The sequence below is a fragment of the Triturus cristatus genome, chromosome 10 (genome assembly GCF_964204655.1).
Source record: "Triturus cristatus chromosome 10, aTriCri1.1, whole genome shotgun sequence".
In the NCBI taxonomy this organism is placed as follows: Eukaryota; Metazoa; Chordata; class Amphibia; order Caudata; family Salamandridae; genus Triturus; species Triturus cristatus.
The window spans coordinates 971,833,225-971,856,803 of record NC_140593.1 but is presented as its reverse complement, the minus strand read 5'-3'; the positions used below and the strand labels follow the sequence as shown (position 1 = coordinate 971,856,803).

At 46.8% G+C, this 23,579-nt stretch overlaps 1 protein-coding gene across 2 annotated transcripts in view; it reads right to left on the bottom strand.

Moving 5' to 3' along the window:
- Positions 1–23,579, bottom strand: part of GARS1 (glycyl-tRNA synthetase 1) — a 102,035-nt gene that overhangs the window by 6,482 nt on the left and 71,974 nt on the right. For both annotated transcript variants that reach the window (XM_085628877.1, XM_085628876.1), the window contains exons 14-16: positions 8,230–8,339; positions 7,481–7,574; positions 3,475–3,665 (exon numbers count right to left, since the gene is read on the bottom strand). In XM_085628877.1, coding sequence (XP_085485003.1) covers positions 3,475–3,665; positions 7,481–7,574; positions 8,230–8,339 — 395 coding nt within the window. The remainder of the gene's footprint in view (positions 1–3,474; positions 3,666–7,480; positions 7,575–8,229; positions 8,340–23,579) is intronic.

Sequence of the window (23,579 nt, the reverse complement as noted above, 5' to 3'; positions counted from 1 at the left end):
AGGCCTGGATTAAATATTGCTTTCCTTTATGTTTCTTCTTAGACTTTAACTACAATTTACTGAATGACTTCTATTGCGGGGAGAACCTCTCATGAGAGGAGTCTTTGGGGCAGGAGTGGTTCCGCACCCTCAACCCGTATTGAGAGCAGGACTTACAAAACACACTCATCAGATGACTTGGAGTCGTGCCCTGAGCTCAAACACCAAAAGCACACCTGGTACAGCTCCATAGCGGACATCTGCTTTCTGCTGTCACGGCATGGTTTGAAATGGTTGTTTTTGGCAGGTGCATGTCTCTAGCACAGTGGAATCAGTATTTGAGAGGCACCCCAAAAAAAGACAAAACTGGGAGCGCAGCTCTGGATACCCATTCAAAGACACGGAAATATATGAAGAGACGTAGGCACACATGAGTGGCGCTTATATGAACATCTGCTCAGTCACTTACAGGGTGGACCAAAGTCAACGCGAAGCTGCACAGCAACACCTAGTAGCGGAAGGAAGCACTGCTAGAAAAGTTTCCAGATTCAGTCTGGCACCTAGAGAATAGTCTAAAGATGAGAAATCTACAGTTATAGTTATCCATCAGAAATATGCGTCTTTAAGATCACATTTACAGTTTTCAGAGAACCATTTGTCTTCTAATCAATTATTTTTCTGTATGAAACTATTTTCTCTCTATTTTGGTCCTGCGGTAGACTACTGCAGTGGCAAAACTGAACAAGTTTAAAAGCTTCTCACTGCTTGACAACCTCTCGTTACAGAATCGAAGTTTAAGCTCCAAATCAATACTGGAAATGTACAATTAATGATTCTCTCACACTGAGGTGCCAATTATGATGGCGTAGTAAACGACTCCGACGATCGGTCGGAGCCGTTCCTACGGCATTGTAATCAGCTTTTCGGATTCATTTCCGACCAACTCATTTGGATGGAGAGCCTGTCTGCCATTCGGAAAGACTCCAGTAATCCCAAAGGTGGCTCTTTCCGCCCAAGGGATTGCAATGTCGGAGTGAGACAGCCTTTCTGTGCCAGCTTTTCCGACACAAAGGCTGTCGGAAGTAGACTTTGGGGGCCACAGCAGGGCCCCATGGATGCACGGCCTCAGATTGGAGGCCAATGGGGGCACTTATGGTGCCCCCCTGTTGGTCCCTGCAACCCTTGGCAGGCACCTTGTGGTGCCTGCCATGAGGTGCAGAGATGAACTGCACCTCTTCTCTTTACAATGAGAGCCTGCATTCCGGTCGGAATGCATGCTCCCATTGTAAACAATAGGAGTGCGACCGAACAGTGTTCAGTCACATCCTAATTGCTGGGTTGGAGGTCAGTCGGTCTCAGTACAGAATCGATGTCGGATGGACTCAGGTCCATCCGAAATCCAAATCGGCCCCTTCGTTTCTTGCTCGCATGGATGAACGACTAATTGAATTAAAAAAGAGCAAGTAATAAGTTTGAAAAGAATCCTAATCAAGGCAAGGAGTATAAAAAAAGGACACTTTTATTCCCCTGTGCTTCTCTCTTATCACACGCAATCAAATGTTTGGCGGGGCACAGAAGGCTTAGAAATAAATACAACAACTTCCAATTACTCTTGAATAATCCTCTCCAAAACAGAATCCAGTTACACTAGCCTCGATTTCATATCAACACCACTTCAGCTCTCTTTTTACATCGCCTAAATGATCAAAACCCTCCTGTATCTGTCTAGAAGAACTTGGACTATGAGATGTAAAGGGGAGAGAAGTTATTCCACGAGTTTACCTTCCTAATTTTTGCTAATACAAAGAACAGATGTCTCTACAATACACTAGAGCTGTAGACATGGATCAATACACAGCGCACGCTGAACTAAACATGACAACAACTTTAACGCTGCACAGCAAAATAGTCTAGCTACGTTATCCACCATTAGGGAGAAAATTGTGACATAATGTTCTCATTTTTAGCACATCATGCAGCAGATACCCAAAGGAGCTTGGAATATTCCACATCATTTTTACTGTTTACTGGTCAGGGTTATGTTAAAGATCTTTTACGGATATTATCTCTTATTGACCAGTGTCAATCGAGTAAAGAAAAGCTTTAACACACTGGTCCCATTGATTCTCATGATGGACATCTTTTTGTTGAATAACAGAGCATACTGAAGCTCTCATTGGATATCAAGATTATGGTGAGATTAATTATTCAACATGCACAAGCAAATGTGGAATTCCATAATTGGCCTTAAAAGGACAAGTTTGGGTTGTTGTGAAAATATGAGACTAGAATGGCTCTACTGGATTTCAAAGTCGCTAAACGTCAGGAGTCCTGGTGGTCTGCCTCTGTGGTCCAGAGGTCTGTATACATTCTAGGACAGTCAGCTGTCTTCTGGACCATTCACCCATCCATCCAGTTTGACTAGCCACCTAGGTACATCATTAGTGCTACAATTCTTTAGATTAACTTAGTCCATGAATAGTAGGACAAAGCAAACTTTCACTTCTTAAAATAGAACTGCTTCCCAGGTTGGCTGGTAGCTCATTGCTTTTACCCCAATTAATTCATAAATAACTGAAGTCACTTTCTTCAATACTAATGTGACGCCGATTGGACAACTGAGCATCTGCCAGAAAAGGAATTGTAGATGTTACTCACCCTCCATGAAGAAATTTATTCCAGCCTCAGCACTATTAAATCTATTTGATTGACAATTTTTTTCAATGAGTCAAAGACAAAGATTTTCAGTGTCTGAGTTGTGATGACTCCCCAACTGGCACATCAGATCAATGCAGTAATTGAACACACAAATTTCAAAATGCTTCTTTACATGTTTCTTGGAACTTGTATTTCAGCCAACTTCATCTATTATTGTTGTAAAGACTGGAATGCTACAACCTGCTAGATCTACATTTGCCTGAGAATCTATGAATTGCCTACAGTAAATGTAAAATACAACAGCTAAGACAATATTTATATTCAAACCAATGGTTCTTGCTGTACTGCTCTAGAAACATGATTTTCACATATAATCAGCCAGGTAAACAACAAATAAGGCCATGCATTTGGTGATGAGGCTGCCATCTATAAACAGGTTTCTGCTTTTTTAAGTTATTCTTCAAAAGTTCCTAATTTGTGCAATGCACAGCATTACACTGATGAACTGTGGCAAACCATATTTATACCATGAAAGTGGCAAAATACATCTTGTTCAGGAAAGCCTGCCCTCAACAAATCCTAAGAAGGCTCTCCTATCAAATTTCACTATCGAATATGAGCCGTAAAGTAGCCATATATGGTGTTACCAACCATGTAATGCAGATTGCCCAATGTACACAGAGAGAGATGGTTCCATGCTATGTTTTCCAGTTAACTAAATGATATATTTATACAAAATTAATCTGATGTAATTTAAGGCATCAAATCAGACAAGTAAAACAAAATACACAGCCAAAGGTCTGTACAGGATTTGAAGAGAGCAAAGTCAAATAATACCTCAGCTCGGATTTGTCGCATCGAGTCACGGTCCCGCAGAGTTGCAGTGTGAGGTGTCTTGTTAACTGTGTCAAAGTCAATTGTGATTCCGAATGCAACGCCAATCTCATCAGTTCTAGCATAGCGTCTGCCAATGGACCCAGAGGAATCATCAACTTTGTGGGAGACTCCATGCTTGGTTAAAGCTTCAGCTGTCAAATTAAAACATACCAAAAGTGAGCCTAAAGCAACAGAAGGCTAGTCTAAAAGCAGCGTGATGGAACAAAGCACATACAGAGAAAAGGAAACGCTTGTTTAAGGAACAGGAGGCACACACTAGGACACACTAGATACAATACTCTACTCTGCACAGGTTGTGGGTAAGAGGTCTAGAAAACAACTACAAATCAGGTTATATTATGTTATTGGTCCCTGTATAGTGCCAACACAATTACTATCCAGACACTTGCAATGCTTTGTGCTATGGAAGTGGTTTGAAGGAGTCTTCATGCAGTGGGCTAAAACATGGCATTTAGGTTTGGTTCAATAGGCTGTTTTTTTGGAATACAAAAAAGATCCAAGACTAAATATTTCACCCTCCATTTGGTCCTGTGTAATATGAGCAATGGCAAGAGCACCAGAGCTTTGGCCAATGTCCTATGAACAAAAAATATTTTTGCAAGGGACTGCTCAGTCTACATCGAGCCAGGGCAGCAGTGTTGTGTGATTTCTGCTGGTGGATTTTTATCTGGCAGCCCCTAGTACAATTCTAGTTACTCCATATCATACCTCTACATTTATATCTTGGGAAAAACTGGAAAAAGTAACTTAAATGCTGTGATAGGTAGGCATTGGATGCCGTATACTTTTGTGCAAGGTATGGCCCAAGAGGTTCCACATGACGAAGTGAAGGATTCTTTTAAAATTACAGAAGAAAGCACTCCAATTTAACAATTTTTAGGTTTATAGCATTATCAATAGCCTTTCACAGCACCCAAAAAAAGATGCCCTCCAAAACACTGTTGACATTCACGTGTCCCTTTTCATATGATACCTCTTGAATCCGTCAATATTCCCACAGAAAATTTGAAGAGGCTGTTCATAGGTTCAATACAGAGGGCACATTTTATAAGAACAGAAGCCTAAAAACAGTGATCCAGAGCTGTAGTGCATCAGAACTTATCCGTTAAGTTCTGGGGGGCTGAGCACTATGCGAATTGTTTTGTTATTTAATTCACTCAATAATTAGCACTAACTGTTGGCTACATGCAAAGTAGATGTTTACAAAAAAAGGTGTTCACATTCAAATACAAAAGAGCCTTTACTACAATAGCTACCCTACATTCATAGAGCACGCACAGACTAATGACTAATTACTGCTTGTGTAAAGACATATTAGATATTTCAGGACACTCACTACAAAAATCATAATATATATTTTTTTAATAAAATCAAAGCTATGAAAATCGGAATATCATAGCAAGATGCATCCATTACTTTTTCTTCAATGTAAACCCGCAAGTATCACAAACAGGCTTCAAAACGTGTTGCTTTTACCACAGTTCTTTTGGGTAAAAGAAAATACTTTTTTTAACCAGTAGTTTCAAACCCAAAAGCAGGTGCTGCTGTGTGATATCTGGAAAAGGAGAAGGAAAATGCATGCTAAGATAGAACAGATCAAAACAATGAATTTTAAAATAAAAACTGGACAGAAGAGTAATCACAGTCAGCAGAAAACAGCACACAACAAAACGCACACAAACTTAAATATTCAGCTTTGAATACATCTACAAGAAAACTTATGGGTGAAGGAGAACCACAAAATCTCTGAAAATATTTCCTTTTTTTCTTTTTACTTGCCACTAAGCTTCTCTATTTCACCTTATAACAATTCAAATTGGGTTTAGGAGAGGGAAAATAGCTGGGCTGGCAAAGCACCTCCAGGTCCACTTCCAAGGGTCCAGGACTTTGGTGGCACTACTTGGAGGACAAGACTCAAAGCAGAATGAGTCCAGGTGCTGGGTTCAAGATGGTTGGAGCCTGTTCCGTCCCAGAGGCTTCTGATCAGGAGGCCAGCCAACTGGCCATTGGAGTCACTCTTGTGGTTTTGGGTTCAAGAAGCAGGTCTAGTCCTTCTCACTTAGGCAGCAGGGCAACAGGACAGTAAAGTCACAGTCGTTCTTTCAGAGCAGCAAGCAGTCCTACGGTGGTCCAGATTTGTACTGAAGAGTTGGGTCTGAGGGTCCAATATTAATACCTAGTGCCCACTTTGAAGTAGGTGAAATTCTAGAGAATTCCCTTTGAAGTTTCACACCTCCCCTGCCCTAGTTCCAAACAAAACAATGCAGTGTGACAAGTCCTTTGTGTGAAGGCAGGGCACAGTCTATTCAGTTGCGAAAGGGGCTGTGTCCAGCTCTGGCCCACTACCCTGCCAGTTGATGGCCCATCCAGAAACACCTAATCCCTCTACTGTGTGGCTGTCTGGGTGGAATAAAAAAAGTCCAACTGTCGGTTACACACAGTCATTTGACCCAGAAGCAAGCTGCAGGCACCAAATAGGGCAGGAAAATGCAGACTTTCCAAAGGTGGCATTTTCCATACTGTAACTAAATAGCAGAATTTCCCATTAAAGAGGTTTTTCATTACTATTAGTCAGACGCCAAACACGAACATTCTACCTGATCCCAAACAAATGTTGGCACTTATTAAATGTAATAAAGCAACCCAATGTTCTCCTATGGGAGAGGAAGGCCTCACAGTAATGAAAAATGAATTTAGGAGTTTTCCCACTACCAGGGCACGTAAAACTTAAAAGTACACGTCCAACCTTTTAATTACAATGCACCCTGCCCTATAGACTCGAGGGTCTACCTTAGGGGTGACATATGCAATAAAAACATAGTTTAGGGACTTTGCAAGGGGGTTATATTGCCAAGTCAAATTGGTAGTTTAAAACTGCACTCAGGCTGCAATAGCAAGCCTGGTACATGTTTAAAGGGGCTACTTAATCTGGTGGCACAATAAGTGCTGCAAGCGCACAAATAGCATTTAATTTACAGGACCTGTGTATATGGCATACCACTCTACAAGAGACTTAAAAGTAAACTAAATATGCCAAATAGGTGTTAGTCTAGTTAACCATTTTTAGGGGAGAGAGCACAAGCACTTTGCACACTTTGCCACTGCTAACTAGTGCTAGAGTCCTAAAAGTCAACAAAAACTGGTTCAGAAAACAGGAAGTTGAAGGCAAAACTTTTGGAGATGATCCTGCAGAAAGGGTCAAGTCCAACAACCCCATATACCCCACTTAGGCACCTTCCAATGGAGTGGGAGGGCCGAAGTGCCAACAACACTGACCTTCAACCTTCCTGCATTCTTGCTGGTCTGTCCTCGGTATTGTCCCAGAAACCTTACCCAGCACCTGCCTGTGATCATGGGAATATTCAGCATCGGCAGTAAAGGGAGGCACAGCACGCATAGGCGGGAAAAATAGGAGTCACTTCAGCTGCCACATGTAGCCGGTATGTTCGGATTATGGCTAACTGCAGATGCACAATTTTTCACCTGCTCCTAGTGTTAAACTGAAGTTTGTGAAGATATATGTTACCAATTATGCTAGCTGAGGGGTTAGGATTTACGGGTTAAGACTTGTGTAAGTGTTGATCGTAAGGATGATGGAACATAATTGATGTTATTTTGCATTTCTCTTGAATGTTGAAACTTTTAATACAAAGTTTAATTAAAAACAGTTAACAACGTAGTTAACGACGAACTAAGTCATTAACAAACAGTAAAAACTCTACTGAGCACGAAGACGTTTCCCTGGTCTAGGAGTTCACAGTCATCAATTAAAGTCACTTCCATTACAGAGTCCTAACAAAGGAACTTCATTAGGAGAACACGCTAAATGCAGGCAACAAGGGTAACTGCATCATTCCACAAATACTTGAACGAGTAGAGACTGCCACCTGGTGGCTGTGCTGAAAAATCTCACCAAATATTTGTATGCTTGACTAAATAAACTTACAGAGTTCTTTGACAAAAGGCACGAATTCCTGATTCTGGCTTAGAGGTAGGACGGAGCACTTGTACGGAGCCACAATCGCAGGGAAGCTGAAGTACTGGAAACGAAGAAAAACATGTGTAAGAGAAGGGAGGGCACGATTTAAATCGCTACCGAGTGTCTTGTTCTACTAGATTATTAAATAATCGTGTTCATGTGATTTTGTTTCAATTGTGATTTGTTTTGGGATATTCGGAGAATACCCATGTCAGTGGGGCATCCGAAATGGCCTATCAACTCCATCCATGAGATGGCCACTGTCCAACTTCTAATGATGAAGACCATCACAGAGACAATAGAAATATAAGCGAAAACCATGGAAACAAATATGTAACACAATAAACCGCAAACAACTTTGTTCACTATTTCAGGATGAAATCACTTCAACCTCGGTAAGAATTTGTGGTTAACCCCCTTGCAATCGAAAGTAAGATGTTTAGCTAATGGGGATAATTTAAAACTCTGGAGTCTGGTAATATTTTTTGAATTGCCATGTTCAAAATTAGTGGCTGCTGTGAAGGTACACACAACTTCAGCAAAGAGGGAAATCCAGGTGAATAATGCCTTAGCAAAAGCACTGCCCCATTACCAGGTTATATCATAATGTGTTTCTATATACTGCAACAAATACGTGTAAGCACAAGAATATTTTACTATATAAAAATCAACCACATTTCATGGCTTAAAGATGGATCAATAGCCTGAATACTTACCGTCCTCTGCTCATCACCCTCTCGGACATGGAATGTATGCTCAAACACTGTGTACATAATTCTACCGAGACCGAAGGAAGGCTCAATCACATTTGGGACGATTTCTTCAACTAAAATAGAAATAGAAAATAGTTAAGGACAAGTAATGGCAAAATCAATTTTTTTGCAGATTAACATAAATGGCAATGCACATCAAGTCATGAGGGTGTGCATGCAGGATTTGCTGCAACAAACTGTGGATAAACACTATAAATCCCAAAATCCAGAGCACTAAAGGTTCTGAATATGCTACTTACCAGTATGCATCTGTTCTTGGCATGTAGGGCTGCTGACATTCATATCTGTGCATAGATCGCCGCCTAGTGTTGGGTCCGGATGTTTGCACGTTGTTGTCCTGGAAGAGTCTTCGAAGTATCACGAGATAGGTGACTCCTCCCCTGGACCACAGTGCGCATGGGCATCCTCTCCATCCTTAGATTGTTTTTCGCCATTGTGGCAGTGATGGAGTAGATACCGTAAGTGATGACCATGCTATACAGTAATTCTGAGAGCTGCAGCTGCTACATGCGCCGGGGTGGAGGGTGGGCGATATGAATGTCAGCAGCCCTACATGCCAAGAACAGATGCATACTGGTAAGTAGCATATTCAGTTCGAGGCATGTGGGCTGCTGAATTCATATCTGTGCACAGAATACATAGCAGTACCTCCCATTAGCGGCGGCTACCAGTGCCAGCTGCAGCAGTCTGAAAAAGAGTTTTGAGAACAGCCTGTCCTACAGCTGCCTGCTGTTTTGAGTGTACATCTACACAGTAGTGTTTGGTAAATGTATGTATAGTGGACCATGTGGCTGCTCTACATATTTCCTGTAAAGGAATGTTTCCCAGGAAAGCCATGGACGCCCCTAACTTTCGTGTTGAGTGGGCTTGTGGGGGGAACCGTTAATGTGCGTTTAGCTTTTTGATAGCAAATTTGAATACATTTAATGATCCATCTGGCTATACCTGCTTTGGAAATGGCGTTGCCCTTGTGTTGTGGAGAAAAGGCAACGAAAAGTTGTTTTGTCTTCCTAAAGTTTTTAGTTCTGTCTATATAGTACATGAGGGCCCTCTTTACATCTAGTGTATGGAGCATTCTCTCAGCGACATTTTGTGGATTTTGAAAGAAAACAGGCAGTTCAATAGTTTGATTCAGGTGGAACTGCGATATTACTTTAGGCATGAATTTGGGGTTGGTACGTAGTACGACCCTGTTTGCGTGAACCTGTATGAATGGCTCTTGAATGGTTAGTGCCTGGAGTTCACTAACTCTTCTTAACGAAGTGATCGCTACTAGGAAAGCTACTTTCCAGGTGAGGAATTGAATCTCACATGAGTGGAGAGGTTCGAAGGGTGGACCCATCAGTCAGGTGAGGACCAAGTTGAGGTTCCACACCGGTGCTGGTGGGTGTCTTGGGGGAATTACTCGTTTAAGTCCCTCCAAGAAGGCTTTGATGGCAGGCACTCTGAATAAAGAGAGGTGCTGCCTGTTTTGGAGATAGGCTGCTATTGCGGTTAAATGGATACGTATTGAGGTGTATGCCAGATTGCATCGGTATAGGTGTAAGAGGTAACAGATTATGTTTTGAATGGATGCGTCTAGCGGGTTAATGTCATTGTTGTTGCAGTAAATGACAAACCTCTTCCATTTAGCCGCATAGCAAGCTCTGGTAGTGGGTCTCCTGGCCTCCTTGATGATCTCCATACAGTCAGGTGGCAGGTTTAGGTAGCCAAACTCTAGGACTTCAGGAGCCAGATTGCCAGGTTCAGCTGTTGCGGGTCTGGGTGCTGAATTTCGCCATGGTTCTGCGTTAAAAGTGCGGGTTTGATCCGCAGCCTTTGATGCGGCACCACGGAAAGTTCTAGAAAGGTGGTGTACCATGGTTGGCGCTCCCATGTGGGAGCAACTAGGATGAGTGTCAGTGAGTGCTGTCGCAGTTTGCGTGCCACCAGCGGTATTAACGGCGCTGGGGGAAAAGCGTACGCAAATCTGCCGGACCAGTTCATCCATATCGCATTGCCCTGCGACTGTGGATGTGGGAACCTGGCGGCAAAGCTTTGGCATTTTGCGTTTGTGTTTGTGGCGAGGTCTATCTCTGGATGACCCCACTGTTGGAAGTACGGTTGGAGAACGGACGGGTGTAGTTCCCACTCGTGCATCTGGTGGCTGTGTTTGCTGAGCAGATCCGCCATCTGGTTGTCCTTGCCGGGGAAGTGTTCCGCCATGAGGAATATGTTCCTCTGAATGGCGAACACATCCACATGCTCTGAGCCAGATGAGACAACTGTGGAGAGTGTGTTCCTCCCTGCTTCTGTATGTAGTACATGGCAGTCATGTTGTCCGTCCGGATCAACACGACTTTGTTGCACAAGTGTACTTTGAATGCCTTCATGGCTAGGAAGATTGCCATCAGTTCTAGAATGTTGATGTGCATCTTCTTTTGTTGTGTCGTCCATAGTCCCTGCACTGTGTAATTGAGTACATGAGCTCCCATCCCTGGAGAGAGGCGTCCGCCGTCAGTATTATTTGGGGAACAGGCTCTTGGAACGGTCGGCCCTTGCAAAGGTTTTGTGGATTCCACCAATGCAGAGAGTTGTACGCCCGACCGCTCACCAACACTAGGTCTTTGAAGTGCCCGTGAGCCTGATTCCATTGACGTGCCAAGCACTCCTGAAGCGGGCGCATATGTAGTCTCGCGTGCGGGACTATGAAAATGCAGGAGGCCATCATGCCTATCAACTGCATGAACACTCGCGCAGGAAGGGAGTGTTGAGGTTTGAACTTTGAAATCAGCAGTTGCATGCTGTTGATCCTCACTAAATTTGGCTGAGCTGTGGCTGCCAGAGTGTTTATGGTCGCGCCCAGGTACTGTCGTACGTGTGCGGGTTGGAGATGTGATTTTGGGCAATTTAGTGAGAATCCCAGACTGTGAAGGTGGTGAATGGTGAGGGACATGTGGCTGGCGCATTGCTGGGCTGACTTTGCTTGAACAAGCCAGTCGTCCAGGTAAGGGTAGACGTGAATGTGTTGTCTCCGTAGATGTGCAGCCACTGTAGCTAGGCACTTGGTGAAAACTCTGGGTGCTGTTGTCACACCGAAGGGGAGGACTTTGAATTGATAGTGCTGTCCCTGAATAGTGAACCTGAGATATTTCCTGTGTGATGGGTATATGGGTATGTGGAAGTACGCATCTTTGAGGTCTAGTGTGGCTAGGAAGTCTCCCTGGCTGAGCAGCGGGAGAACCTGCTGTAGGGTGAGCATATGGAAATGCTCTGAGAGAATGTAGTGGTTGAGGGGTCTCAGGTCTAGCATAGGTCTGAGTGACCCGTCCTTTTTTGGGATTAAGAAGTACAGAGAGTACACTCCTGTCCCCTGCTGGTTGACGGGCACGACCTCTATTGCGCCTTTTTGCAACATACTTAGCACTTCCTGCTGCAATAATGCTAAGTGCTCTACGGACATAGGACGGTGCTTTGGGGGTATGTTGGGAGGAGTGGAGGTTAATTCGAGACAGTAACCGTGTTGGATAATGTCCCTGACCCACCTGTCTGTGGTGATGGTTTTCCACGTGGACAGGAACCGCTGGAGTCTCCCCCCGACAGGTGTTATGTGGTCGGGGGGAGAGGGCGTCACTGTTTGTTTTTTGGGGAGGACCTGGTGTTGCCGTAACCACGTCCCCTGCCCTTGGTGCTGGAGCCACGATATCCACCTCTGTTGGTTTTATCGTAGGTACTCTGTGTGCTCCCTTTAGTGTATTGCTGCTGTGACCCCTGGCTTCTAGCTGCTCCTCTATTCCCGGGGCGACGAAAGGAGCCACTACGAAATTGCTGCGTCTGCAGATCCCCCATTGACTTCGCAGTGTCAGTGTCTTTTTTTATTTTTTCTAAGGTAGTGTCAACCTCGGGGCCGAATAAGTAGTCGGGGTTGACTGGCTGATTCAGGATGTTGTTTTGAATCTCTGGTTTGAATCCTGAGATTCTCAACCAAGCGTGTCGTCGTAACATGACGCTGGTGTTAATTGCCCTTGCTGCTGTGTCGGCAGCATCTAGTGCGCACTTAATGGATGCGTTGGTAAGGAGTTGTCCCTCTCTGATGAGGAGCTCCGCTGCCTCTTTGTATTCCTCTGGCAGATGCTGGAGTAGCGATTCTAGAGTGTCGTAGTGTGAACGATCATAGCGGGCCAGGAGGGCTTGTGTATTGGCAATGCGCCAGATGTTTGCTGCTTGAGCTGCAATTCTTTTGCCTGAGGTCTCCAGCACCTTGGACTCCTTGTCTGGGGGAGGAGCATCACCTGTTTGCGAATGGGCTCGTTTGCGAGCGTTGGCAACTACCATGGAGTCCAGAGGTAACTGACCTCTAATGTACATAGGATCTCCGGGCGCAGGCTTGTACTTTTTTTCAATCCTGGGGTTGAGCACCCGTGCCCTGGTTGTTTCTTTGAAAATGTCATTTGCAGGTTTGAGAACTCCTTTCAACATGGGCAGAGTTTTGACAGTTCTCTCGGAGGAGGCGAAAGTGTCCACTAAGAAGTCTTCCTCAACAGCGTCAGAGTGGAGTTGTACTCCATGATTGGCGGCAGCACGTTCTATGAGGGCATTGAAGGCAGCAGTGTCCTCTGTGGGAGATGTTTTCGCGCTGTAAAGCTGCGTGTCCTGGGCATCTGGTGCGGTACCCTGGTCTGTAGGGTCATCCCATGCCTGATCTGGGTCCTGCTGCTCATCAGGATCGACATCCCCAGGGTAGGTGGTATCATCGCCCATGTAGTCCTCCACTGCGTCCGTTTCGGAAGGCGTAGGAGAAAAGGACTGGGGATCCTGATAGGAGGTTTGCAAGCGTTCATACAGAACTGGTTCAGACTCTGCTGGCAATTTGTGCTTCAAAGGTATTCGGTAGGAGTCCAAGCTTTTCTCTGGCGTGATCTTCTGCTTGCGGAGCATCAGTCTACCAGTGTCGGCGTCGATGAATTGTGGCTGTGAAGGCTCAGAATGTGTGTGTCCAGTAGACGGGGACTGTGTCTGGCGGACACGTGTTCAGATCTCGAACATCTTCGGCGCCGTGGATGGCGGCAAACCCAAGGTGATGTTGGTTGGCGCAGAGGGTGCTTTTGGAGCCTTGTTTGTGTCGGGGCCCGACGTGGATCGGAGGGCTGCCCGTTCCCTGATGCGTTGCAACGACGCCGCGACTTGTCGCACTGAGAACGCCGAAGGTTCTTTGGTGCCGGTCGGTACCGTGGAGGTAGGCGTCGACTGCTTTGGAGCCACGGGGTCATCGATCCGAAGACAGGTATCAACGGTCGTTGGAGTCGACGACTTGGCGTGTGCCGCCGTCTTCGACGTGGACTCGGATGGAGCGGCCATTTTGACTTTGGTGGTCGGGGCCGACTGCTTCGGTGCCAGGGGCCGAGGCGCTTTTGTGGGACCGAGGGCCTTCTTTTTCGGGTCGGTACCGATATCCGCTGCAGTGAGTTCGGCGCCGAAATCCCTCTTAGTGCGTTCGGAGCCGACGGCCTTTGCTGGCGTCGAAGGAGTGGAGGTCTTCGAGCCGATCACGGCCAGTTTCACTTTTGGTTTCGGTGGAACTGGTGCGACGATTGGTTTCGGTTTCGTTGAAGGGAATCCAGTCGTCTTTGGCAATAATGGCTCGTGCGGGATGTTCGAGGCCGGGCCCGAAGGCGGGGCCGAAGAACTTTGGGATTGATCTCGGGTAAGGCCCGGAGGCGATCCCTCGACCTGAGCCGTAGAATGACGCATTTTGACGGCCTCCGTATCGACGGGTGGGTCTGGCTCTTCGCTAGAGCTATCTTCTTCGGCCCCAAAGGCCTCGTCGTAGTCTCCTACCTCGTCGACGACTTCTTCCCTGTGAAAAAGCACTTCGTCGTCTTCCGATCGGGAATCGTGTTCGGAAGCGGGGCTGGAGTTTACTTCTTCCACGCTCTCTACGTCCTCGTCCTCGGTGCTGAAGATGTTGGCCGGGGCAGGCGCCGATTGCTGCGCTTCTAATCTCGCTGCCCGTCGATTCTGGAGAGTCTTCTTCGATCGGAATTGGGCACAGGCCATACATTTCGATTCATCGTGATCCGGTGAGAGACATTTGTTGCATACCGGGTGGACGTCGATGTGTGGGTATTTGGCGTGGCATAAAGGACACCGTTTGAATGGGGTCCTTGATTCCATCGTCGAAGTAAGTTTGATGTTCGGATCAAACGGATCCGAAAGGCTGGAAGAAGTTTCTAAACTAATCAAGAAAGCAGTCGATACCGAACGGGAACAGTACCGACGAAAACGAAAGGCCTTTTATCCTTAAACTGAATTTTCCTAACTTGAGCTAAGATAAGCACATCCGAACCCAATGGCGGAAAAAAACTATCTAAGGATGGAGAGGATGCCCATGCGCACTGTGGTCCAGGGGAGGAGTCACCTATCTCGTGATACTTCGAAGACTCTTCCAGGACAACAACGTGCAAACATCCGGACCCAACACTAGGCGGCGATCTATGCACAGATATGAATTCAGCAGCCCACATGCCTCGAACATTACGAGACTGTCCTATTTCAATGTTTATTTTTTTTGTGGGTTTCAGGGGTGTTTTCCAAACATTTTGAAATCAGTGCGTATTTAGCTGTCTAACCTCCAACATAGATAAAAACAGTTTTTTCTGTGTTTACTAAACATGTTTTGTGCAGTGATTGTTAGAAAGCATATATTCAATTTACAGGAGAAGTAATGCAGGGTATGTAGAGTCATCCCATTATCGGTGTGTCAATTGGACTTAGGATATACCGTTTAAGAATAAAAAAGTCTGTGCATCACACCCTCACTCATTTCACAACTCTCTCCCATCTCATTACTTCTCACACACATTCTGCCAGGACTCTGCCTGGCTTACAGGACTATTAATGGATTTATAAAGTAAGAGTGCCATATTCAAGTTCCTAGGCTCAGTTGGGGGTCACTAACCTACTCCTTACTGAATATTATGACTGATAATGAATATGCTACTTACCAGTATGCATCTGTTCTTGGCATGTAGGGCTGCTGACATTCATATCTGTGCATAGATCGCCGCCTAGTGTTGGGTCCGGATGTTTGCACGTTGTTGTCCTGGAAGAGTCTTCGAAGTATCCTGAGATAGGTGACTCCTCCCCTGGACCACAGTGCGCATGGGCATCCTCTCCATCCTCAGATTGTTTTTCGCCATTGTGGCAGTGATGGAGTAGATACAGAAAGTGATGACCATGCTTACAGTAATTCTGAGAGCTGCAGCTGCTACAGGCGCCGGGGAGGAGGGTGGGCGATATGAATGTCAGCAGCCCTACATGCCAAGAACAGATGCATACTGGTAAGTAGCATATTCAGTTCGAGGCATGTGGGCTGCTGAATTCATATCTGTGCATAGAATATATAGCAGTACCCTCTATTAGCGGCGGCTACCAGTGCCAGCTGCAGCGGTCTGAAAAAGAGTTTTGAGAACAGCCTGTCCTACAGCTGCCTGCTGTTTTGATTGCACATCTACACAATAGTGTTTGGTAAATGTATGTGTAGTGGACCAGGTGGCTGCTCTACATATATCATGCAAAGGAATGTTTCCTAGGAAAGCCATGGAGGCCCCTAACTTACGTGTTGAGTGGGCTCGTGGGGGAATCGTTAATGTGCGTTTAGCTTTTTGATAGCAAATTTGAATACATTTAACGATCCATCTGGCTATACCTGCTTTGGAGATGGCGTTACCTTTGTGGTGTGGGGCAAAGGCAACAAAAAGTTGTTTTGTTTTCCTAAAGACTTTAGTCCTGTCTATATAGTACATGAGGGCTCTCTTTACATCCAGTGTATGGAGTGCTCTTTCTGCGACAGTTTGTGGGTTTTGAAAGAAAACAGGCAGTTCAATAGTTTGATTCATGTGGAACTGCGATATCACCTTGGGCATGAATTTGGGGTTGATACGTAGTACGACCCTGTTGGCGTGAACCTGTATGAATGGCTCTTGAACGGTTAGTGCCTGGAGTTCACTAACTCTCCTCAAAGAAGTGATTGCTACTAGGAAAGCTACTTTCCAGGTGAGGAATTGAATCTCGCATGAGTGTAGAGGTTCAAAGGGTGGACCAATCAGGCGTGTGAGGACCAAGTTGAGGTTCCACATTGGAGCTGGTGGGTGGCGTGGAGGAATTACTCGTTTGAGTCCTTCCAAGAATGCTTTGATGGTAGGTACTCTGAATAAAGAGAGGTGCTGCCTGTTCTGGAGATAGGCTGATATTGCGGTCAAATGGACACGTATTGAGGTGTATGCTAGATTGCATCGGTATAGGTGTAAGAGGTAACAAATTATGTTTTGGATGGACGCGTCTAGCGGGTTAATGTCATTGTTATTGCAATAAATGACAAATCTTTTCCATTTGGCTGCATAGCAAGCTCTGGTAGTGGGTCTTCTGGCTTCCTTAATGATGTCCATACAGTCAGGTGGCAGGTTTAGGTAGCCAAACTCTAGGACTTCAGGAGCCAGATTGCCAGGTTCAGCTGTTGCGGATCTGGGTGCTGAATCTCTCCATGGTTCTGCATCAAATGCGCGGGTTTGATCCACAGCCTTTGATGCGGCACCACGGAAAGTTCGAGAAAGGTGGTGTACCATGGTTGGCGTGCCCATGTTGGAGCAACCAGGACGAGTGTCAGTGAGTGTTGTCTGAGTTTGCGTGCCACCAGCGGTATCAATGGTGCTGGGGGAAAAGCGTACGCAAATCTGCCGGACCAGTTCATCCATATCGCATTGCCCTGCGACTGCGGATGTGGGAACCTGGCGGCAAAGCTTTGGCATTTTGCGTTTTCGCTTGTGGCGAATAGGTCTATCTCTGGATGACCCCACTGCTGGAAGTACGGTTGGAGTACTGATGGGTGTAACTCCCACTCGTGCATCTGGTGGCTGTGTCTGCTGAGCAGATCCGCCATCTGGTTGTCCTTGCCCGGGAGGTGTTCCGCCATGAGGAACATGTTCCTCTGAATGGCCCACTTCCACATGCTCTGAGCCAGATGAGACAACTGTGGAGAGTGTGTTCCTCCCTGCTTCTGTATGTAGTACATGGTAGTCATGTTGTCCGTCCGGATCAACACGACTTTGTTGCACAGGTGTACTTTGAATGCTTTCATTGCCAGGAAGATTGCCATCAGTTCTAGAAGGTTGATGTGCATCTTCTTTTGTTGTGTAGTCCATAGTCCCTGCACTGTGTAATTGAGTACATGAGCTCCCCATCCCTGGAGAGACGCTTCCGCTGTCAGTATTATTTGTGGAACAGGCTCTTGGAACGGTCGGCCCTTGCAAAGGTTTTGTGGATTCCACCAATGCAGAGAATTGTATGCCCGACCGCTCACCAACACTAGGTCTTTTAGTTGCCCGTGAGCCTGATTCCATTGACGTGCTAAGCACTCCTGAAGCGGGTGCATATGTAGTCTCGCGTGTGGGACTATGAAAATGCAGGAGGCCATCATGCCTATCAGCTGCATGAACACTCGCGCGGGAAGGGAGTGTTGGGGCTTGAACTTGGAAATCAGCATTTGCATGCTGTTGATCCTCACTAAATTTGGCTGAGCTGTGGCTGCCAGGGTGTCTATGGTCGCACCTAGGTACTGTTGTACGTGTGCGGGTTGGAGATGTGATTTCGGGTAATTTAGTGAGAACCCCAGACTGTGAAGAAGGTGAATGGTGCGGGACATGTGGCTGGCACATTGCTGGGCTGACTTTGCCTGAACAAGCCAGTCGTCCAGGTAAGGGTAGACGTGAATGTGTTGCCTCCGTAGATGTGCAGCCACAGTAGCTAGGCACTTTGTGAAAACTCTGGGTGCTGTTGTCACGCCGAAGGGAAGAACCCTGAATTGGTAGTGCTGCCCTTGAATAGTGAACCGGAGATATTTTCTGTGTGAGGGGTGAATGGGTATGTGGAAATACGCATCTTTGAGGTCTAGCGTGGCCAGGAAGTCTCCCTGTTTGAGCAGCGGGAGGACTTGTTGTAGGGTGAGCATGTGGAAATGCTCTGAGAGAATGTAGCGGTTGAGGGGTCTCAGGTCTAGTATAGGTCTGAGTGACCCGTCCTTTTTTGGTATTAAGAAGTACAGGGAGTACACCCCCGTACCTTGCTCGTGGACGGGTACGACCTCTATTGCGCCTTTTTTCAACATACTTAGCACTTCCTGCTGTAATAGCGCTAAGTGCTCTGAGGACATAGGACGGTGTTTTGGCGGTATTGTGGGTGGAGTGGAGGTTAATTCTAGGCAGTAACCGTGTTTGATAATATCTTTGACCCACCTGTCCGTGGTGATGGAGTTCCACGTGGACAGGAACCTTTGTAGCCTTCCCCCGACAGGTGTTATGTGGTCGGGAGGAAGGGAGAGGGCGTCACTGTTTGTTCTTGGGGGAGGACCTGGTATTGCCGTATCCGCGTCCTCTGCCCTTTGTGCTGGAGCCACGATATCCACCCCGGGTGTTTTTATCGTAGGTACTTTGTGTGTTGCCCTTGTTGTAGGTTTGCTGTGACCCCTGTCCTCTACCTGCTCCTCTATTTCCGGGGCGACGAAAGGAGCCACTCCGAAAGGTCTGCGTTTGGAGAGCCCCCATGGACTTTGCAGTGTCTGTGTCCTTTTTTATTTTTTCTAGGGTGGTGTCAACCTCTGGTCCGAACAAGTAGTCGGGGTTGACCGGCTGATTGAGGATGTTATTTTGAACCTCAGGTTTGAATCCGGAGATTCGTAACCAGGCGTGTCGTCGTAACATGACGCTGGTGTTTATTGCTCTGGCAGCTGTATCTGCGGCATCCAGTGCACACTTAATGGATGCGTTTGTGAGGAGTTGTCCCTCCCTGATGAGGATCTCTGCTCCCTCTTTGTATTGGTCAGGGAGATGTTGGAGTAGGGTTTCTAATGTGTCATAGTGTGCGCGATCGTAGCGAGCTAGGAGCGCCTGGGTATTGGCAATACGCCATATGTTAGCTGCCTGGGCTGCAACCCGTTTGCTGGAGGTCTCTAGCACCTTGGACTCTTTGTCCGGGGGAGGAGCATCCCCAGTTGTCTGCGAGTGCGCCCGTTTGCGAGCATTAGCAACTACGATGGAGTCCAGAGGCAACTGGCCTCTAATGTACGTAGGGTCCCCAGGCGCCGACCTATATTTCTTGTCGATCCTGGGGTTTATTACTCTTGCCCTGGTGGGTTCTTTGAAAATGTCCTTTGCTGGTTTGAGGACACCTTTCAACATGGGTAGAGTTTTGATATTCCCTTCTGAGGATGCGAAAGTATCCATTAGAAAATCGTCCTCGATTGTGTCAGAGTGGAGTTGCACACCATGATTGGCCGCAGCACGTTCAATTAGGGCGTTGAATGCGGCAGTGTCCTCTGTGGGAGACGTTTTTGCGCCATATAGCTGCGTGTCCTGTGTATCCATGGGTGCACCCGTGTCCACAGGGTCATCCCAAGCCTGGTCAGGGTCCTGTTGGCCTTCAGGGTCCATCTCTCTGGGGTAGGGGACGTCGTCACCCATATAGTCCTCCAAAACGTCGGTTTCGGAGTGTGTCGGAGAGAATGACTGTGGATCTGGGTAAGAGGTATGGAGACGTTCGTAAAGAACTGGTTCCGAATCCGCTGGCAGCTTTTTCTTTAGCGGGATCCGGTAGGAGTCCAAAGCGTGTTCGGAAGATATTCTCCGCTTGTGGAGCATAATTCTGCCGGTGTCGGCATCGATGATGTGGGACGGTGACGTCTCCGTAGGAGAGCGTTCGGCAGGTGTGATCCTAGTTTGGGTGACACGTGTTCTTATTTCAAACATTTTGGGCGCCGTGGATGGCGGCAGGCCAAAAGTGATATGGGGTGGTGCTGGAGAAGCTTTCTGAGCTTTTTTCGGCTCGGAGCCTGACGTGTCCTGGAGGGCAGCCTTTTCTTTGATGCGTTGCAAGGACGCTGCAACTTGTCGCACCTGGAACGCCGACGGTTCTTTGGCGCCGAGCGGTTCTGTAGAGGCCGGCGTGGACTTCTTCGGGGCCACGGGGTCATCGAGTCGAGGAGAGGTAGTAGCCGTCGACGGCGTCGATGATTGGGCCTTAGGTGCTGCTTGCGAAGCGGTGTGCGACGCAGCGGCCATTTTGACCTTTGTGGCTGGAGCCGATGGTTTCGGTGCCGGGTGCCGAGGCGGTTTGGCGGTACCGATGGCCTTTTTCCGTGTGTCGGCGCCGATGTCGGCTGCTGCGAGTTCGGCACCGAAGTCCCGTTTGGTGCGGTCGGTGCCGACGGGTTTGGCTGGCGTCGAAGGTGTAGTGGGCTTCGATCCGACCAGTGTCACTTTCAGTTTCGGTTTCTGTGGAACCGACACAACTTTTGGTTTCGGTTTCGAGGAAGGGAAACCAGTCGTTTTGGGTACTAATGGCTGTCGCTGAATGTCCGAGGCCAGGCCCGAGGGCGGGGCCGAAGAACTGCGGGATAGGTCTTGGGTAAGGCCCGAAGGCGATCCCTCGACCGGAGCCATAGACTGACGCACTGGGATATCCTCCGTCTGTACGGGTAGGCCTTGCTCGTCACCGGAGCTACTTTCTTCGGCCCCTAAGGCCTCATCGTAGTCTCCTACCTCGGTGTCGTCTTCATCTCTGTGAAAGAGTTGATCCGGAATCGTGTTCGGAAGCGGGGCTGGATGGTAGGTTCTCCACGCCTTCCACATCTTCGTCCTGGGAGCTGAAGATGTTGGTTGGGGCCGGTGCCGCCTGCTGCGCTTCAAGTCTCGCTGCTCGTCGATTCCGGAGAGTCTTTTTGGATCGGAATCGGGCACAGGCCATACATGTGGATTCGTCGTGATCCGGTGAAAGGCATTTGTTGCACACCGGGTGGACGTCGACATGGGGATATTTCGCATTGCAAACAGGACACCGCTTGAATGGTGTCCTCGATTCCATCGTCGATGTAGGGTCGATGGTCGGATAAGATGCGAAAAAGTTGGTTTTGTTAAGTCAGTAAACTAACAAGTAACTGTCGATACCGATCGGGAACAGTACCGACGCGAACTAAAGGCCTTTTGGCCTGAAAAAAGTTTTCCTTAACTTGAGTCAAGATAAGCACATCCGAACCCAATGGCGGAAAAAAACAATCTGAGGATGGAGAGGATGCCCATGCGCACTGTGGTCCAGGGGAGGAGTCACCTATCTCAGGATACTTCGAAGACTCTTCCAGGACAACAACGTGCAAACATCCGGACCCAACACTAGGCGGCGATCTATGCACAGATATGAATTCAGCAGCCCACATGCCTCGAACAAGCATATTACAGTGGGAAACCTTTAACATTTTGAATTTCACCAGATTAGGTTATGGCCCTGCATTCTAAGAAAGCTGAAACTTTGACATTTTGCTGTCAACATTGTAATTATGGGCTCAAAAACCTCAGCAGTAAAGAGCAGTAGAGTAAAAAGCCAGGATTAGCTGAAGGTATAACACAACAATAGGATCAACTCTGCAGCTATTGATTTTGTTGGTATGTGGAATGTTGTGTCATGTTTTCAGCACGAAGCTCTGTGCATGGTGACGAGTTTTCCCAGGTACCCGTCACTTCACATTGCACTGAATGTTTAAAGCTTGGGGTGTTTGCCAGTTGGCCTGCTATCCTGATTAGTTAGGAAAGAAGGTTGACGCCTAATAGGGTTTTACCCATTCTGAAAGTGTGATAGTACATATTGCCCAAGATTGTTATGAGCCAGCCATTCCACCAATCAGAGTAAGCAATAAACACTGCCACAAGATCAAATATGATATTAATATTCCTAGATTCTCCAAAGGTGCACAAAATAATTAGATTTGACCTAAAACAGCCTTTTAAACCCTGCATCTTTAATCCAAGCACACGGAACTGGAGGAAACCAAAGGAGAATCATCTTAAACTAGATGTTCTTGCTGCTACCTTGTATTATAAAGTTGGCTTATGATGGCCCCTTCAAGAAGAAATTAAACTGATTCATTCGCTCTCATTTTTCGTTTTTTGAATGACATTTTACTAAAGACTGGTGCACTTCCAAGAAGCCATTCAGCAGATACAGTCAGTGCACAAATTACATTTGTTTGCTACAAAGTAAAGGAGGTGACAAGTTGGAAAAAGGTCTTTAAAAATATTGGTAGTCTTCCACTTCCTCGACCTCAAACGGGCGTTATGCGTGAAGAGAAATGAAGATGTCTTTTTTTAATGCTCTGAGCTTCTCAAGGTAATGTCCTGATTCTTTTCACTACTGAAGATCTGGTAATTGGAAACAAAGCAATGAGGTTGTCTCTGATCTGCAAAAGTAAACAGTGAGCTGAACATTACCTCTGTATACCGGTACCAGATGAGTCAAGCCGCAATTTATGCTATCGGCGAGGCCTGCTCTTCCTTTACTTTCTGCTTCTATAAACAGCTCTTTCTGACAGGATACAGAGTCTCTGGAACTATATGCACTTTTTAAATTGGAGACATCCCTTTGCGTCCGGCCCGGAGAAGCCTTTTGATTTTCTTCACTGTTGTCCAGCAGTGAATACTCTTGCCCGTCTCTTCGACCAGGGCAGCCACCCTGGAAAAAGTTACTGACCCCTCAGCACAGGGAAGTTTCAGGGGACAAAGGAGGGTGGGACTAAATTCAACTTGCTCTGTGATTGGGTGGGAGGTACTGGACCCAGAGCCCCCAAACCCACTGGAATCCTGGCCAATTTCCCATGCTGCAAAGATGGAACTGCTCATGTGCAACACAAGCTGGCAAGAAATCTCCACTTTACACATAGGCACAAACCAAATCAACTTGTTACTCAAATGGAGTATATTCACAGGGGTTGGCTACGAGTGCAATCAGTAGGTTAGACTACACCGCCCCTCACTGAACACGCAAGCGCGGCTGCTTGAGGACCTAGGCTTCAATGCTTTGACAGATGCCCTCAATCTCCAGGGGGTGAGCTTGGGTCTCAGAGAGGTCCGGAAGTGCTCCTCTCAGGAATGAAAGTCCTGGAGGCAATTTACAATTACCTGTACCAGCATCATCAATGCATGGATTGTTTTTCACCTTACTTAGCTTCGTGCATGCTGGCAGATTAGTGGATGGTTAGGATTGGGTAGGTGTGAGTTGCCAAAGAGAATGGAACTGGATTGTGTGCATCTATGGGTATAAGTACCAGCACCACTGGTGTCATGATGGAGCATTGTTAACGCTTGACTGTGTCGGTGTAGATGCAAGCGTTGGTACTGGGGTGAGCGGAAAAGGAACCACATCCTTTCCATGCAGTGTGGACGAATATATGTCGTTACTACGCATTCCGTTGCTACGCATTCCGTTGCAACGCATGC